The sequence below is a fragment of the Mixophyes fleayi genome, chromosome 9, assembly GCF_038048845.1.
Source record: "Mixophyes fleayi isolate aMixFle1 chromosome 9, aMixFle1.hap1, whole genome shotgun sequence".
Taxonomy (NCBI): Eukaryota; Metazoa; Chordata; class Amphibia; order Anura; family Limnodynastidae; genus Mixophyes; species Mixophyes fleayi.
The window spans coordinates 28,865,817-28,886,142 of NC_134410.1; the positions used below are offsets into that span (position 1 = coordinate 28,865,817).

The 20,326-nt window shown below is 42.0% G+C and overlaps 1 protein-coding gene across 1 annotated transcript in view; it reads left to right on the plus strand.

Annotated features, from left to right (window-relative positions):
- The window catches only part of LOC142102346 (putative G-protein coupled receptor 34), a 36,093-nt gene extending 19,028 nt beyond the window's left edge, over positions 1 to 17,065 (plus strand). The window contains exon 2 of the mRNA XM_075187160.1: positions 13,165 to 17,065. Within this exon, the coding sequence (XP_075043261.1) occupies positions 13,168 to 14,229 (1,062 nt within the window). The 5' untranslated portion in view covers positions 13,165 to 13,167 and the 3' untranslated portion in view covers positions 14,230 to 17,065. The remainder of the gene's footprint in view (positions 1 to 13,164) is intronic.
- The last annotated feature ends 3,261 nt before the right edge of the window (positions 17,066 to 20,326 follow it).

The window sequence follows — 20,326 nt, forward strand, 5'->3', positions numbered from 1 at the left end:
CACTTCATTGGAGGAATTCGCTGCAATGCAAAATCACAAAATCACAAAATGGTAACAGAGGGAAAAAAAACCCAAAAAAAACAATTATGCAGCCTGAGGACTTGGAGACCGTGTCGAAGCCCAAAAACAAGCTACCCGCAGCAGTGGAAAAAAAAACGCAACTTCACAAAAAAAGAAGCCCGATTCCGCTTGTTATAAGCGGAATTGGCAACTATGGGGTGGAGCGGAGCACAGCATTCTGGAAGGGGAGGGGGCAGGTCCTGACAATAACTTTATACACACTGTCACTGACAGACAGTGTGATCATTGTTTTGCATTGGTCGGCAGCTGTTTCAATGTGCCGGCAGTGTCTCTCACTGACACAAACAACAAAATAAGCGGGCGCTAATCAACCTAATTGGTGATATCAAGCTGCAGCTGTTCTGTGCATGTTCTGGGTCCTGCTAAAGCACAACATGTAAACAGGAAAAATACAGAAATAGCGCAAAGCTTGAAATCTGATATAAAACAATTTATTATCTCATATATGCTTATAGATACATTTGAAAAACTGAAACTGCAATATAATCTTAAAAAAGACCAGAAATAACAGTATTGTGGGTATGATCCTTAATTGGTAAGTCAAATAATCTAATATAAGGTTGTAGAATCCAATGAAGATGTAGTAGAACCCAATATATTTTTTGATGATAAAATGTAAATTAATTGAATTGGTTATGACAATTGTCCGCACAATATATTGTGTATGACCACTTGTAATTGCTTATACAAAATATAAAAAAAGAGAAAAAAATTTAAAAAACTTAAGCCATAATTTATAGATGGCTAATATTTCATAGTCCCGGTAGAAAAAAATCCGCACTATGGATAGTGCATAGCCATGTATATAGATGTAGCGGATATATCTGAAAAAAGGACTTGTACAATATTGGGTATAGAAAAAATGTATTCCAACCTGTAGTTGTCTCCGATAAATTGAACTGGAATCCGCTCGTCAGCATTGAGTTCCGTGTGATAAAAACAAGGGGATTGTAAGACAATTTCAAACCCCGGGGTTTAGGAACTGGTCCACAAAGTGAAAATTTCCAAGAAAAATACAGCTCAGATGTCCTGACGCGTTTCTCGGTGTTCACCGCCGTTTCATCAGAGGTATAGATGGTCAATCATAAGGGGGTCACTAAATACTCTGTTGTTCCGATCATGTGGTGTGAAACAACCAATCCACATTGTGATTGTCATGGAAAGTGTTTCTCCAATCAAAGACTAAAGTCATTCATAAAAAGTATTTGTTCGCTGACAGACCCGATCATGTGATCGGTTTGAACAAAATTACAAACATATACAATTATAGGGAGTTCTGCCACGTAATTGATAAAGATCTAACTAAATGCTGTCTTAACATTGAGACAGATACATATAGGCTGCGGGATACAATCATTGCCTACAGTATCAAAACTTAGTTTGTTGTTGTAGCAATACGATCTTATACTACCACGATCACATGGTATGGAGTAACTAATAAACATAACGATGACAATATGAAAAGACCAAAGATATTCATAGAGGTATTTGCTCGTAAACAAGCTCAATCCTGTGATCGGCTGGAGCATATATTGTATAGGGTTGTACAGCATAGTTGGTAAAGTCTAACTAAATCCCATCTTAATATTAAGACAGAGACAGATACACATAGTGTCACTCACCGGACTGTGAGTGCTTCTTCCCGGACTATTAGGAACCGTGGACGTCCTCTATCCTGAGGGACTGCGCATGCGCAGCCCTTTCCAAACCTTCAGTGTATGTTCCTTTAACTTAATTGGCAGATCAGGCAACCTCCCTATATTAAGCACCTGTGGTCATCACCACATTGCCTGATCTTGGAGTCTCATTCCCCATGAGTCTCTGAAGGTGTTCCTGTGTTTCCTTGTTCATTCAGCCCTGCTGATTCCTGTGGTTTCCAAACCACTTCTACCTCTGTGGTTTCCAAACCACTTCTGCTACTGTGGTTCCCATACCACTTCTACCATCTACTATATCATCGTGACTGTGAGCTGATTCCTATCCGCTGCCTCCGTGCACTACAGTCTTCTAATCACTTCAACTCTACCATGTATCATTGGGACTGTTAGCTGATGCCTATCCGCTGCCTCCGTGCATTACAGGCTTCAACCACATCCACTCACCTGTTCATGATTGTGACTGCCAGCTGATTCCTATCCGCTGCCTCCGTGCACTACAGGCTTCAACCTGCAACTCGTCTGTGTTTCATCATCGTGACTGCCAGCTGATTCCTATCCGCTGCCTCCGTGCACTACAGTCTTCAACCTGCAACCCGTCTGTGTTTCATCGTGACTGTTTAGCTGATTCCTATCCGCTGCCTCTGTGCGCTTCAGTCTTCAGTCCTCGTCTACTCTACCGTGTTTCCTTGAGTCTGCTGCCACTATTGCTACCCGCTACTCTCCGTGATCATCTGTTCCAGTTCAACTCTGCTCCGGTGTCCCATCGTTACTGCACCTGCTGGTTGCTATTGGTTACCTCCGTATTCCCGCAGAGACCCGCTGCTGTTACTTCTCAGCGCTACTCATCCATCTACTGCTGATCCGCTCTCCACGCCTTCCTGTGTTCCCTGCTGGTCTACCTACCTGTGCGCTGCACCTGCTAGACCCCTGCTTCACCCATCCAGGGACTTGTATCCTGCTGGCCTCCTGCCCTTCAGGTATCTCTGCACTCCTGTCTGACTGCCTTCTCCTGAACCACGGTATGCATACTTCCCATTGACTGTGCTGTGTATTGCATACCTTGCTGGACTGTGTTGGTTCTCCTCTGGAGTGTACTATCCGCTGAGTCTATTGCCATCATTGACTGTGTTGGTTCTCCTCTGGAGTGTACTATCTGCTGACACTACTGCCATCATTGACTGTGTTATCTCATGCCGGATTACTTCAAGAGACTTTCTATATTGGCAGTGTTGTTCAGTCATTTATACATTTATATTGTGCATATTACTGTGGATCAAAGTCAAGGTGCCCGTGTATATATTGTGTTGCAGTCTCTCCCCGTGCACCTCCTCACATATATATTCAGTAGTACAACTTGCTAGTGGCAGACCACTGACTCCTGTTTACAGTTTCACCTGTTCCAGTATCCTCTCACATAGCAGTGGTACAACTTGCTAACGCAGACCACTGACTCCCCGGATACCTCCACTTGGATTCCATTCCTTCACTCAGACAGCGGTACAACTTGCTATCCGCAGACCGCTGACTCTCATCACCTCCTCGTTTCTGTTGGACATTCCTCCTCACTATAGCAGTGGTACAACTTGCTACCGCAGACCACTGACTACCTTCACGTGTCCTTTGTCCATACAGTTCCTCGTGTATTACTACCTCCATATTGCCAGTGCTGCTAGTCATAGACTTTCCTGAGCATCTCATCATCTGCTATTTCCTGTTCCGTGATCACCCTGCTACCAGAGTACCATATTACCACCTATACTGCTCTGGTAAGCCTATCACCTGGTGATCCCTGGGTAAAGACTCCTAGTGCCCGTGACAGTAAGATCAGGCCATGACAGACCCAGATACGGAACCTACTGCTAAAGAGATGCTGCAGCATCTGGTCAGCCGTGTGGAGCAACAGGATGCTCGCCAACAGCTGTTACTTCAATGTTACCAATCGTTAACCTCCCAAGGAACATCTGGACAGACTGTTACAGCTAGTATTGAAGCTCCTGTGCTTTCCTCCGTTTCCCCAGTGCCATCCCAGGTGTCTACAGCTCCTACGCTTCACCTGCCTACTCCGTCAAAATATGACGGGGACCCCAAAACTTGTAGAGGTTTCCTTAACCAATGTTCAGTCCATTTTGAACTCCAACCTCAAAATTTTTCTACCCATCGTTCCAGAGTGGCCTATCTTATCTCATTGTTTTCTGGACAAGCCCTGGCTTGGGCCTCCCCTCTGTGGGAAAGAAACGATCCAATTCTACAAGATAGTGCCAAATTCATTTCCACGTTCCGAAGTGTGTTCGATGAACCAGGTCGTGTGACCTCCGCTGCTTCCAGCATTCTTCGTTTGCGACAAGGCTCCCATACAGTAGGACAGTATGTCATTCAATTTAGGATCTTAGCCTCTGAACTTCAGTGGAACACTGAAGCATTAGTTGCCGCCTTCTGGCAGGGGCTCTCCGATAAAATTAAAGATGCACTGACTACCCAAGAGCTTCCTTCGTCACTAGAAGATTTGATCTCTCTTTGCCATCGTGTAGACATGAGATTTCGTGAAAGAGAATCTGAGAAAACAACTTCTGCTAAAGCACCTCTTCGTTTAAACCCTCAATTTCGTCCAGTTTCACCTTCTGTGATTCCCATGGAGATAGGACGTTCCAAATTATCTTTAGAAGAGAGGAAACGAAGAGTAAAGAATAGACTCTGTATCTATTGTGCTGATTCCACACATATGCTCAGTTCTTGCCCTAAGAAATCGGGAAATGCCAGGCCCTAACTAGTTCTGGAGAGGTGAAGTTAGGGTCCCTGGAGTCCTCTCCATTGTCTATGAAATCTAAAGTCTGCGCTTTCGATGTTACGATTTCCTTTGCTACCAAATCCTTTGAGTCACAGGCATTGATTGATTCCGGAGCAGCAGGAAATTTCATTTCTAAATCACTAGTGAATCAATGGTCCCTACCAGTGATCACTTTAAAAACACCCATTACTGTGACGGCTATAGATGGATCACGTCTCATCAATGGTCTCATCACCCAGAGTACGTCTCCAGTAACCCTTCAGATTGGTGTACTACACCATGAAGAAATTTCGTTTTTAATTCTTCCTGTTACGACAAGTCCGATTGTCTTAGGCCTTCCATGGCTTCAATGTCACTCTCCCCAGATTGACTGGCGCACCCCTCAAGTTACGTCTTGGGGGCCTGAATGTCACCATCGTTGTCTCTCTCAAGTTATTCCTCTTAAAGTACAGCAATCTTCCATCTCATCGTCCTCCCCGGGACTCCCTCCTCAGTATGCTTCATTTGCCGATGTGTTTGATAAAGCTCAGTCTGAACGTCTTCCTCCTCATCGTTCTTGGGATTGTCCGATCGACCTTCTACCTGGCAAGACTCCTCCCAGGGGTCGGGTCTATCCTCTCTCGTTACCTGAAACTCAAGCCACATCTGAGTACATACAGGAGAATCTCCAGCGTGGGTTCATTCGACCTTCCACCTCTCCCGCTGGAGCTGGGTTCTTCTTCGTCAAAAAGAAGGATGGATCATTACGCCCTTGTATAGATTTTCGTGGACTCAACGCCATTACTATCAAGAATCGGTATCCCATTCCGCTGATCACTGAGCTATTTGATCGCATCAAGGGAGCTCGGATATTTACTAAGTTGGATCTTCGTGGTGCCTACAATTTAATTAGAATCCGTTCCGGTGACGAATGGAAGACCGCGTTTAACACCAGAGATGGGCATTACGAATATTTAGTAATGCCCTTCGGGCTGTGTAATGCCCCCGCGGTTTTCCAGGGTTTCATCAATGAGATCTTTCGGGACTTATTATATGTATGTGTCGTTGTCTACCTGGACGACATATTGATCTTCTCACAGGACCTGCCTTCTCATCACCAACATGTGGCAGAGGTCCTCTCCAGACTACGGAAAAACTCATTGTTCTGTAAATTGGAAAAATGTTCATTCGAGTTACCCCAGATTCCATTCTTGGGGTATATAGTTTCCGGAGTTGGCCTGAAGATGGATCCAGACAAAGTAAATGCTGTACTACATTGGCCTCAGCCAACTACTCTTCGTGCCATCCAGCGTTTTTTAGGTTTTGCCAATTACTATAGACGCTTCATTCAAGACTTCTCATCCATTGCATCTCCCATTGTGGCCTTAACTCGGAAAGGGGCTAATACTAAGCAATGGTCATCTGAGGCTCTCCAAGCCTTTCAAATCCTCAAAGAGTCCTTCTCGTCTGCTCCCATTCTGCGACAACCTGATGTGACACTCCCCTTCTTCCTAGAAGTAGATGCCTCTAATGTGGGCTTAGGAGCTATTCTCTCCCAACGCTCGGAGCAACAAAAATTACATCCTTGTGCCTTCTACTCTCGGGGTCTTCTGCCCGCAGAGAAAAACTATACTATCGGGGACAAGGAGTTGCTGGCCATCAAAGCTGCATTAGAGGAATGGAGATACTTGTTGGAAGGAGCTCGCCATTCTGTGACGATCTTCACGGATCATAAGAACTTGTCATATTTGCAATCTGCTCAATGCTTGAACCCTCGTCAAGCAAGATGGTCTCTTTTCTTTTCCCGTTTTGAATTAATTATAACCTTCAAACCAGCTGCTAAGAACAAGAAAGCTGACGCTCTATCTCGAGCTTTTGTGACGTCCTCTGATGTAGAAGAGGTTCCCAACCATGCTATTCTAGACCCCAAATGTATTTCTCTGGCTGCGTCATCCACCAAAATGCTACCATTTGGGAAGACCCTCGTGCCTCCTACTCTGAGGAGGAAAATCCTTTCGTGGTTCCATGCCTCTCGTTTTTCTGGACACGCCGGTGAACATAAGACCTTTGAGATTCTCTCTCGTAGTTACTGGTGGCCTTCAATGAGGAGAGACGTCAAAGAGTTTATTGCTTCCTGTGATTTATGTTCTCAGTTCAAATCCTCCCGCAGAACTCCAGCAGGGTTGCTGCGACCACTACCCATTCCGTCCAAGCCTTGGACCCATATTAGTATGGATTTCGTTACTGATTTGCCACCAAGTAAGAATCACAATACTATTTGGGTAGTGGTAGACAGATTTTCGAAGATGGCTCATTTCGTCCCTCTGTCCGGTTTACCTTCCTCGTCTACTCTGGCTGAACATTTCATTAAAGAAATCTTCCGCATCCATGGATGTCCGTCTGAGATTGTGTCAGATAGAGGAGTACAATTCGTTTCCAGATTCTGGCGGGCCCTTTGTAAAACCTTGGGCATACGATTAGCACTCTCATCGTCTTACCATCCGCAATCTAACGGACAAACGGAACGAGTCAATCAAGATCTTGAGACTTTTATTAGGATGTTCTCTTCAGCCAACCAAGACAACTGGGTAGAATTGCTCCCTTGGGCTGAATTCGCCCATAACAACATGTACCATGAGTCATCATCCAAAACTCCATTCTTTGTGGTCTACGGTCACCATCCGTCTTTTCCGGAATTTCCTGCCCTCCCGCCCACCCAAGTTCCTGCTGTGGAGACTGCTTGTCAGACCTTCAAAAATATCTGGTCTCAGGTCAAAACCTGTTTAAAGAAGACATCTAACAAATATAAGTCTTTCGCAGATAAGAAGAGGCGGGCTATTCCACCACTAAAAATTGGAGATCGTGTCTGGTTATCTACCAAAAATATTCGTTTGAAGGTTCCATCTATGAAATTCGCCCCTCGTTTTATTGGTCCATATAGGATCATTCAAGTTATCAATCCAGTATGTGTTAAACTTCTTCTTCCTAAGAATCTTCGGATTTCCAATGCCTTCCATGTGTCCTTACTCAAACCTCTTATTATCAATCGTTTCTCGACTCCTCCCTCAGCACCGCAGCCAGTTCAAGTTCATCAGGAGGAGGATTTCGAGATTACTGAGGTATTGGATGCAAAAATTTCGCGAGGAGTCCTCCGTTTCCTCGTTCATTGGAAGGGCTTTGGTCCTGAAGAGCGTTCATGGATCAAAGCTGAAGATCTTAATGCTCCTGCCCTTCTGAAGAAGTTTTATTCCAAAAATCCGGACAAGCCCGGTTCCAGGCGTTCTGTGCCCACCTTTAAAAGGGGGGGTACTGTCACTCACCGGACTGTGAGTGCTTCTTCCCGGACTATTAGGAACCGTGGACGTCCTCTATCCTGAGGGACTGCGCATGCGCAGCCCTTTCCAAACCTTCAGTGTATGTTCCTTTAACTTAATTGGCAGATCAGGCAACCTCCCTATATTAAGCACCTGTGGTCATCACCACATTGCCTGATCTTGGAGTCTCATTCCCCATGAGTCTCTGAAGGTGTTCCTGTGTTTCCTTGTTCATTCAGCCCTGCTGATTCCTGTGGTTTCCAAACCACTTCTACCTCTGTGGTTTCCAAACCACTTCTGCTACTGTGGTTCCCATACCACTTCTACCATCTACTATATCATCGTGACTGTGAGCTGATTCCTATCCGCTGCCTCCGTGCACTACAGTCTTCTAATCACTTCAACTCTACCATGTATCATTGGGACTGTTAGCTGATGCCTATCCGCTGCCTCCGTGCATTACAGGCTTCAACCACATCCACTCACCTGTTCATGATTGTGACTGCCAGCTGATTCCTATCCGCTGCCTCCGTGCACTACAGGCTTCAACCTGCAACTCGTCTGTGTTTCATCATCGTGACTGCCAGCTGATTCCTATCCGCTGCCTCCGTGCACTACAGTCTTCAACCTGCAACCCGTCTGTGTTTCATCGTGACTGTTTAGCTGATTCCTATCCGCTGCCTCTGTGCGCTTCAGTCTTCAGTCCTCGTCTACTCTACCGTGTTTCCTTGAGTCTGCTGCCACTATTGCTACCCGCTACTCTCCGTGATCATCTGTTCCAGTTCAACTCTGCTCCGGTGTCCCATCGTTACTGCACCTGCTGGTTGCTATTGGTTACCTCCGTATTCCCGCAGAGACCCGCTGCTGTTACTTCTCAGCGCTACTCATCCATCTACTGCTGATCCGCTCTCCACGCCTTCCTGTGTTCCCTGCTGGTCTACCTACCTGTGCGCTGCACCTGCTAGACCCCTGCTTCACCCATCCAGGGACTTGTATCCTGCTGGCCTCCTGCCCTTCAGGTATCTCTGCACTCCTGTCTGACTGCCTTCTCCTGAACCACGGTATGCATACTTCCCATTGACTGTGCTGTGTATTGCATACCTTGCTGGACTGTGTTGGTTCTCCTCTGGAGTGTACTATCCGCTGAGTCTATTGCCATCATTGACTGTGTTGGTTCTCCTCTGGAGTGTACTATCTGCTGACACTACTGCCATCATTGACTGTGTTATCTCATGCCGGATTACTTCAAGAGACTTTCTATATTGGCAGTGTTGTTCAGTCATTTATACATTTATATTGTGCATATTACTGTGGATCAAAGTCAAGGTGCCCGTGTATATATTGTGTTGCAGTCTCTCCCCGTGCACCTCCTCACATATATATTCAGTAGTACAACTTGCTAGTGGCAGACCACTGACTCCTGTTTACAGTTTCACCTGTTCCAGTATCCTCTCACATAGCAGTGGTACAACTTGCTAACGCAGACCACTGACTCCCCGGATACCTCCACTTGGATTCCATTCCTTCACTCAGACAGCGGTACAACTTGCTATCCGCAGACCGCTGACTCTCATCACCTCCTCGTTTCTGTTGGACATTCCTCCTCACTATAGCAGTGGTACAACTTGCTACCGCAGACCACTGACTACCTTCACGTGTCCTTTGTCCATACAGTTCCTCGTGTATTACTACCTCCATATTGCCAGTGCTGCTAGTCATAGACTTTCCTGAGCATCTCATCATCTGCTATTTCCTGTTCCGTGATCACCCTGCTACCAGAGTACCATATTACCACCTATACTGCTCTGGTAAGCCTATCACCTGGTGATCCCTGGGTAAAGACTCCTAGTGCCCGTGACACATAGATTACGGAAAATATTCCTAATGAACAGTATTAAAACTTGTGTATTATTGATAAAAATCTTGTTCTGCCCTAATTACACAGGACCAATCAACACAATAGTGATCATATATGGTCTCGATTTGAATTAAAAACATGTTGAGGTACAATAATTAGCATGAACGCCCATTTGTGTGGTAAGTATCAACCAGTTAGAAGACTTTTGTGAGTATAACAAAGCTTATCCAATTTTCACTCTCTATTCACAAGGCACTGAATAAATAACAGAAAACCTGTGAGAAAAGTTCTTAATTGCATCGCCAAAAACTCTTGTATAGTTCAGTTCTTAGAACAAAAGCATCAAAATATGATTAGTATCTAATCAATCATCCATACATTGGAATATAGGGATATATTATGAAACTCATTTGAAATAATCCCTGAATAAGATTTGTGAAATAGAAGACAATTTATACTATCAATAATCCACTGGTATATGAACTACATTCTACATGAATGCCCTATGGAAACAACGACATCCCCCCCTTAAAGATATACCACCTAAAACAAGTTAATAAGATAATGCAATTAGAATAAGCATATAAATACATTCTTAACAAAGGTTACCATTCTATAGGGAAAAGAAACTTGAGCTAAAAAATAGACATTAAGTCATTCTCCAGCTTGATTTATATAAATCTAGCATCAAAGCTATATATCAGTACAGAGTGTATCCAGACAGATCTATAGATTAATCCAAAACAATCGTATCTGACTAATACAGGGTTATAAATTATTAAGTTCAATACTTTCATTTAGCCCAAGAGGAGACAGGGTTTTGAGCTTATAAATCCAAAAAGCCTCACATTTACAGAGTAGATTGTATCTGTCTCCCCCTCTTTTGGTCTTCAACACTTGTTCAATCGCTCTGACTTTCAGGCCAGAAAGAATTCCACCTTGGCAGGTATCAATATGCATCGACAAACTATGGGTTTTAACTTTGTTCAAAATGTTGCGTCTATGCTCCAAAAATCGCACATTCAATGATCTAATCGTGCGTCCAACATATTGGACACCACAAGCACAATTTACTACATAGAACTTTCTTAATAGGGAATCTCTCTCCTGATGTAAAGGAGAGGAATTCATGAGTCTGATGGTCTGCAAAGCCACAAGTAATGCATTTAAGTTTGCCACATTTATAGAAGCCATTCGTTCTACTTAGCCATCTGTCTGCAAATTGAACAGATTTATATACAATATGAGGCACAGAAGGATTTTTAAAGAAACTGGGAGCAAGCTTCTCTTTAAGGTTTTTAGCTCTCCTAAATACCACATTGTTCATAGTCCTGATGTCATGACCTATAAATTCATCTAATTCTAATAACAAAAGATTTTTGTTTATAGCTTGCTTAATAGCACCTGCTGCTGAATTAAACTGTGTAACAAAAGATAAAGACTTATCATTCTTAATGTGTCTTGGGGTCTCAGTGAATAGATGGGACCTATCGATTTCCCTAACTTCCAAAAGAGCCTTATTTAGAATGGAATCCGGATAACCCTGTTCTTGAAATGCCTTGAAGAGCTTGTGTGAATGGAGGTCATAATCTTCAGCTTCCGAGCAATTCCTTTTAATCCGTAAGAACTGACCTCTAGGAATATTGTCCTGCCAGGGTTTATGGTGACTGCTATTGTAATGCAGAAAGTTCAGCGTGTCAACTTTCTTTGAATAATTTTCCGATACTATCCTATTATCAGATAGTTTTAATGTTACATCTAAAAAAAAAATAGAAGATGAATGATGAGTGGTAGTAAACTTTAAACCAAAAGTATTTGAGTTAAGATGAGACAGAAATGATGACATGGTGGATAAATCTCCATTCCAGGTAAAAAAAGAGGTCATCTATATAACAGCCATAGAGGACCAGGTTCGCCCCAAATGCAGAATCCCATATGTATTGGTCTTCGAAAAGACCCATATAAAGATTTGCGTAACTCGGGCCGAACCTGGTCCCCATGGCCGTCCCCCGATCCTGTAAATAATATTGAGAGTCAAACAAAAAATAGTTATGCTCCAAAATGAATTTGATAAAGGAAAGTATGAAATCTGACATTGATTGATCCCTAGTCTCCTGCTTATCCAAAAAGTATTTGATGGCATCCAGGCCCTTATTATGAGGTATGTTAGAATAGAGGGCTTCGACGTCACAGGTCAAAAAATGATATGTGGGTTCCCAAACTATATTACGGATAAGTTTCAGAAAACTTGTGGTATCTTTAATATGTGACCTCAAAGACACAATGAATGGTTGAAGATAAGTGTCCACAAAAAAGGAGAGATTACTAGTGAGGGAGCCCACTCCGGAGATAATGGGTCTCCCCGGGGGCGATACAAGAGATTTATGGATTTTAGGTAAATGGTAGTACGTTGGTACTACCGGGTACTTCAAAAATAAAAAGCAAAAAGTCTCTTTAGAGATCATGCCCGCTCACTGACAGACTGACATCTCTGACAGTCTGTCAGTGAGAGACACTGACGGCACATTGAAACAGCTGCTGGCCGCCGCAAAACAATGAAGAAAGTCTATTAGACTTTTCTAATTAAAAAAAACTGGTCTGCGGCGCCCTCCAGGTCCCGGCACCCTAGGCAGCTGCCTAATGCTGCCCTATGGAAGCGCCGGGCCTGAGTGTGGCTTATTTACAATATCAGGCCCAAGTGAGCAAATTAGTCAGCTGATCAAAGTTGTACGTGTGCCGATAGGAGTTGCTAACAATTAAGCTATTTTAGAGTCATAACATTTGCGCCACTGATCAGGAGTTAACAGAGCTGGAGAAGCACATTACTAGACACACTTTGCCTAATGTAAGAAAAGCTTAAAAGACATAAAAGTGTCACCTAACAAAGACGACCCTGAGGTCCTCTCACTCTCATGGTTAGTTTAAGCCATAAATGACGATAAATTAAACAGTAAATTGAGATAAAAACAGAAAAGTTGTATTAAATAAAATGGCTGGTTTTAAAGTGGTAGGAAGTTGGACATTGGTGTGGTGTTTAAACATATGCAGCGTGCCTCAAGGTTCTTCCTACAACCTGGAATCCTTGGTGCACTTCTAGGTAATCAAGAGTGAAGCATAATCTTGCACTTTGAACTGTGCTGGGAAAATCATCCAAGGGGGATTGGTGCAAAACCTATTTTGCAGTGTGCATCTAGCGCGCTTCATAAATGATGTCTACTAACTGCACAGAGAAAGGCAAAGCTATTGTAGAGACTTTGATAATAAGCATTATTTTAAACTGTTGGTAAAAAAGAAACACAAATAATAAGCTTGTGCAAATTAAAGGATAACTTTGTCCAAATATTATGCTATAAATATAAGCGAAAAACACACATTCCTTATGGATTGTTTTCCAGCTTACTATTTAATTAAGGAAGGTGGAACGATTTAGTATTTTCTGCTGTTTCATGTGATGCTATCTGTGTTCATGTGATGTTCTTCTTTTTTCAGATTATGGATGTTCTGAGAAACTTATCATTTGATGTGACCACGAAAACATGGACTCTGGAGACCGCAAAACCAATGTTTTTAGAGACCAATGGATCAACATCACCTTCTTTCAGTGATTGTGATATCCAAGATGGAATCCTGTCTTGGGTGCTTCCAATTGTCTATTCACTTGTATGTGGTCTCAGCCTCCTAACAAACCTACTGGCTCTCCTCATTTTCTGGACAAACTCTCAAAAATGTACCTCCATGATCATATACATGAGGAACCTTGCAGTAGCTGATCTACTGCTAGCATTGTGCTTGCCCTTCCGCATTGCCTATCAGAACAATAATGGTCATGCGCTCCTATGCCAGATCATTGGTGCCTTCTTCTACTTGAACATGTATGCCAGTATTATGTTCCTGAGCCTCATAAGTATGGACCGCTATCTGAAAATAATTAGACCTCTACAACAGTACAAAATCCATAGTGTGTCATGGAGCACTAGAGCCACTCTTGTTGTCTGGGCGATTAACTTGGTCTGCATTGTACCATTTCTGTTTGAGAAGAAAGACAATGAACCTTGCAGTCAGAAGTGCTTCCATTTCAAGAAAAAGGGGACTATGGCAGCTGCAATCAACCTAAGTGCCGTGATTGCTTTCTTTGTCCTTCTTTTTCTTTTTGTCTATTTTTATGCAAAAATCTTTGCCAAGCTCCACAAAGCATCTTTGGGAAGGGCTCAGCCACAAACGAAAAGGAATAGCAACAGGGCAATGAAAAAATCTTTTATTGTCTTAATTATCTTCATTGTCTGTTTTGTTCCATATCACTTAGTAAGGACACCCTATGTCCTAGCCCAGTTAGATACTATTTCCAGCCTGTCCTGGAAACAGACTTTACATATTACTAATGAATTAGTGCTGTGTTTATCTACGCTCAACAGCTGCCTGGATCCTGTGATTTATTTCTTCTTGTCCGACAGCTTCAAAAGAGCTGTCATTTTCACCATTCAGGGAAAGCTCAAACTCATTATGAACAATCAGGACAGAGGGACAAACTGCAACAGATCAGTTACTGAAATGTGAATCCGGATTCTGCTCTGTTTACCGTCACCTCCTACAGTAGCACCTGTTCCTGAGTGGTTGATGGAAAGAATTTGGAGAGTTTACCGAGTGAAGCAGAGGTTTATGCAACCTCTCCAGCTGTTGGTGTACTACAAGGACTTTGACGTTCTCTGTGTTGATTAAAAACGTAGCATGGTAATGTTGCAATGTGTCTTCTACGTACTGAACATACCTATTACACCGGCCCTGGTCAACAGTACAGCTTGCACATCCCAAACATTGGACGTAGAAGTAGAAGTCTAGTCTGCATGAATGTGCTTACACTCTCTATTATTTGAGAGTGATGATTGATGGGTTATGTTGATTAAACAAGACAGTCTGTCACAATAAGGGTTGAATCCACCAACGTCTCAAGCAAAGTGTATGTGTGTAAACTTATAAGGACGTTTTGATTTATAGTTCAGATTTTTCATGGAAAAGGCTGTATACATCATGTTATACATGGTAGAAATGCAGGATCTTATTCATAAAAAATATATCTTACCATAGCCTTTATAGATATTTCTAGGGAACCTAAGATTTGAAGGATAACTAATGAATGAATATAGATTTACAAATTACATCTAAACTGTTTGCAAGGTTTTTTAGAGCATTTGTAATGTGGCTTTCTTTAGTTATATTTAAAAATACAACTGGTTGCACTCAGTTGGTCTCAAGCAGGTTTTTAAACTCAATGTAGGACAGCAAATGTATCAAAACTTGCAGGAAGCCATCAGACATGTAAAGAAGAAGTTCAGAATTTATTCAGCCCATATTAAGTAAACAGTGTGCTCAACTATGATTTCCATCTCTAAATGAGATCTCTATCAAGGGCTTGCTAAAGATTTCCTTTGAAGATCGAAAACGATTGTTGGGCCACAGTTCACTTAATATGGGCTGAATAAACATCTATATTTTTGTATTGTGTGCTTGCTTCCTAAATGTTGTGTGTGTGTGTTATACATGAACACAAATAGCACTAAACTAGATTTTATGGGCAGATAGGTCAGATTTGCAGAACACCTTCAGTTGATCTCAAAAGTGATATTCAGAAATAAGTGAAAGTCGGTCAGTAAATTGTTTGTGCATCTAAATAAAATCTTCTACAAATCTAAATTGTGGGAGCACTTGTATAAGAATGACGCTTCCCCGCGGCCTTGTCCCCCAAATTTGTTATTTGGTGTTCCTAGCTCCCTGTCATTATAGCAACTTTCCTAGTTTAATCACCATTCATTAGAACAGTTTCAGTAGAAAAAAAATATACTGTCTAATTGCAGCCCTGATTTCTGGTGTTCTGCTGCCCAGTTTCAAATCTTGAAGTTGTTTTAGAATGTTGTATGAACATAACTGTGTTCTATTTATCCGATTAAATAAATGTAGCATTATATATAGAGTCAGGGCTGTTCCAACCATGAGGAGAGGTGCAGGAGGGAGCACAGGTAATTGATGTAGGTGTCAGTTTGCTCTTCTCTCTGCTTCCCTGATTGAGGACTGTTGCTACTAGCTCCAGCTATAGGTACTTGGGAGGGAGGAGAGGTGAGCGGAACATGCTGGGTGGAACTGCAGTGGATGCATCTGCATGCAGTGAGAATGCTTAATAATTATAATCAATGTTGGGGTGTCCGTGGGGGCTCTGGTCGACAGGGATACTGTCTGCTGGCTTAGGGTTCCGCAGTCGCCAAGAAAGCTGGTTTAAGTAGGGCTTCATGTAGTCCATTCCCCAAGCCAAGGGCCCCTCTCATTGCTTTCCTCCTCTACTCACTGTCATCATCATCACCATTTATTTATCATCACTGTCCTGCATGTCTATATGATTCACAGATCTGCAGAATGGAAGTGTAACTGCTGGGTACTGGGATGTGCACACGCATGTGATGCCAAGTGAATCAAGTCATTACAGGCATGCACGTGAGGTCATGTGAGTACCCACTCAACTTGGATGCTGCCCCTATGTGCCACGCAACCTTGCTGCACCCCTGGTTATTATTCATGAAGTTGATTAAAGTTATCCACAAAGGTAAATACTTTTCAGGCATAAATTTGATATGCCCCTATGCAATCTTCTAACATTAAGCATCAACCTCAGAAAAAAAGACAGCAGAGGAAAGCCATATCGTCTATTTGAAAACCTTACTGACAAGTTCTTTTTATCTATTTTTCAAATAGGGAAATATAAAATTGATTACTCTGTTTAGAAAAATGCAAAGTGTTGTACAACTAAAAGTATTACCAGACTCCATTGTAAGGTGTGACAATACTTTTGTTTTGTCTCTTTATTTTCCAATTGCCATAATCTAGGCCATTTTAGCTAATGAAGGTTAAAGACTGAATTTAATTAATTAATCATTCCAAGATTTTGCCATTTGAAAACAAGTGGAAAAGCAGAGTATTATCACAGTTGGCAGATATGTCATGTCCTGGGTGACACATTGTCTGTTGTCATTAGCTTTATTTCAGTTATGTTATCCCACATACAATAAAGAGTTCAGTAGCAATGACACATCATTTAAAAGTACTGAACGCTAAACGTTTTTTATATGCAGTTCATTTTTAAATAGTTGCACATTTTTTCTTGTAGCAAATTAAATGTCTTGTTAGCTTAGAAGGTTCTAGTGGATTTTAATGAAAAGACATTTAGTCCAAGTGGCTTAAAAATAAAACATGCCTTAAATATGACTCCCACAGAGTCTGCACATTAATTGATGGACTGTTGTATAGTCCTGCTGATATATTTTTAAACTTGTGATATTATATTTGTGACTTTTATACTTGTATTTCATTTTGGTTTTGATGACCCTAATAAAAAAAATAGATCACTTAAAAATGTGTATTCTTTCTAAAATCTATCTTACAAGAACTATAACACTTCCTCGTGTGAAGCTCTATACACAACATAGGTCAACTCTCTGGCTACTACAGAGTGAGTCAGCTGTAGACCAAAATCGTTTACTGGCTATGTGCCATCAGTAACAGGACAAGTCTGACTATCCGTTCACAGCAAAAATGCAAACTACATCCGTCCATCTCATTGCACACAACACAACTGCCTTGTCTGCTTCCAAGCATGGCTGTCGGAGGAAGAGAACTTGGAGTAAGATTGTTGGCTGGAGAGGAAGTTGTAATCCAGATACGGATAGAGAAGAACCAATATCTGATAAGAAGCGTTACTGCCGTTGCTAAAATATGTTTGAAAATAAAATCTTGTTTGTCCCAGAGACAACATAATAAACCGCTTAGTGTATAGCTTCAGCCTAGTAAGAATCCATGACATAGCACACCCTGTTGCAGATGATTCAGCTCCAAATGAGGTACGTTTCATCATCTCTCCAGTTGGTGGTCTATGTGTTTTACAGACATTGCTCCAGGATCATTAACTGAAGTCCACGCAAGATGAACATAATTGCTTCTTCTTACCTTTTTCTGTCAGCTTGAGGACATCTGGCACACAGAGAGAATGCAAAGCACTGGCATGTAATTAAAAAGCAGATTAATAGCACAGCTCATCTGTTGTGAGCTTTTTTTTTTTTTTTTTTTTTTGGTGAGGTCCACTGAGATACCAGGAATAAAATCTTACATCCTATACCTGATGGAGTTTAGACCAGGTGGTTGGGGGATTTAGGTCACAAAACATGGATAACATGTTTTTGGAGATGGATTGAGATATCTCCTAAAAAAAGGCCACCGTACTATTATATATCACTAAGCTTGTACTCCTTTACCTCTGGTCTTCTGGAATTAGCCTGAAGCTAGTCGGAGCAGAGGTAGTAATTAACAAGGTAAGAGAAAGTATTGCTGACACAGACCTATGATTCTAGAGCAGGGGTCTGGGAACTTTTTTACCTTTTTGGAATTCAAAATTGTATTTAATCTATTCAAAATTTCTTTGAAAGCTTCAACTTCAAAAGTTCAGGTTTTGGAGAAATGAGGTTGCTTCATTTTTGATACGAGAGCATCAATATTGGGGCATTTTGATGTCAGAGCAGTTTGGATACAGTCTTCAGCATCCAATCGATTTCTCTGCTTTGTTTTTATATTCGTTAGAGTGGAAAATCCTTGTTCGCAAAGGTAGGTTGTTGCAAAAGGCAGCAACTTTTTGACTGCATCCTCGTGCAATTTTGAATGCCTTTGCAGCTGTTGACATCCAAAAATATGACAGATCTGCTTTGTTTTCAAATGTAATACGTGCTTCATTATTGCATCGAAGCTCAAGAAGTGCCTCTGCCAACCCTTGAGGCTCTTCTGGTACAACAGCAATTTCACATTTAAAGGGGTCTACAATCCAACTGACAGCATGTGAATCGGCAGCATTACCCCCAGGAATTTCATTTTTACCCCATTTGGGGTAATTTACCCCTGTTCCCCGACCACTGCTCTAGAGGCACGTGGGCTTTGGCCGTGATAAAGCCAATTGCCAACTCTCACTTCCTGCTGACACAAAGCACTTTTAGATGTTATAGACAATGTGCTATTTGTTACTCCAGAAGGCTGCCAGGCAGCAGAAGCAGGAAGTTGTGGGATGGGAGTTAGTGTTTGGCTCTTTACCAGTATAGGCAGCATGTCCTATGCAATCGTGTGCCTTTATTAATATAAAATTGATAACTCTGTTTAGAAAAATGCAATGTGTTGTACAACTAAAAGTAATACCAGACTCCATTGTAAGGTGTAATAATACTTTTTTGTCTCTTTATTTTTCAATTGTCATAACCTAGGCCAAATTAGCTAATGAAGGTTAAACACTGAATCCACTGCCAATTTAACAGCTGCACTCTGACAGTTTAAGAGATAAGCTGATAAACAATTACATGCATTAGATATGTATCTGACAGTAACAAAACAGAATTTATGCATATATACTGCACACCACTATTAAAGCTGCACTAACACCTAGGTAAATATTTTCCTAAGATGCCTTTTTTCCCTGGGCCTCCTCTGTTTCCCTCACTCCCCAGGGCAAGAATCAAGCAGGAAGGGGTGTTTTGTAGTAGCAGGGGGTGAGTGCAAGGACCAATCACAAGCCACAATGAAGAGTTTGCAGCTTGTTATTGGTCCTCCTACTCACACGCCCCCTCCACTGAAATTTAAAGCTGGTTTACAAAATTCAAAATTAATTTGCCGGTTCTACCAGGGCTGTTACATGCAGCTGTGTTTCCCGGGGTCTGACTAAGGGGAGGGGACACCATAGGAATACCTTTTCCCTTTAAGAAGAGAGATTAGAGCAGGAGTGAGCGGGAACTGTTATTTACATTCCTGACTCAAGTAGGAGATCTCCTCCACCTTAAGTTGACAAAGCTCATAAACTTTGTGGAGTCTTAGATGCATCAGTAGTTTCTAACGTCATCTTATCATCATATGTTTGTTAGGTGCATTTTCATGCATGTATTCATATAGCTGTATCCCTTTGTTATTATTTTTTTCATGTACAAGCAGAGATTATAATTTTTAATGTCACTATTTGGAGTTGTTTCGTTCATGTGGACAATTGTGCCAAACTTGTATGTTGCACAGCGTCTCCAAAGTACACCCCAAGTTCCAGACTTCAGCAATGGAACGTCACCTGTGACCATAACTCACTCAATCTGCAATTGCCGTTAATGTGCCAAATTAATTTTGGTTTAAGAACACTTTTATTGTTAATTTATTTATACAGCCCATGTAACTACAATAGTAAACTGAGTGGAGAGTTCAGGAGCAGAGAATTTCATATCAGATCGAAAGAGTCATTGTAGAAGGCCTGCTGTGATAGTATTCTTCAGACAAAACACAGAGTAAGCAGACAAGGCACGTGCTAATGAGACTAGCAGAGCATCCATCCTGCTGTTCAACCTTAGCCCCCCCCCATCCCGCTACCACTGAGTGGAGGGGGGTGGATTATTGCTGCACAATACAGCAGGCCTATCCTGCTCTAGGGATAGTTGGATTGCTCTATATATCAGAGTAAAATCTGCTCCAAAGATATGGAACTTGGAGGATCAGTTCTTACATTGATATACCATGCTTCTCAAATAAAAGGCATAAGGATATCCTGAAGACTTTTCCAGCAGTGCCTTCCAAACTTTGCAGGTGTGGGAACCCAGACAAT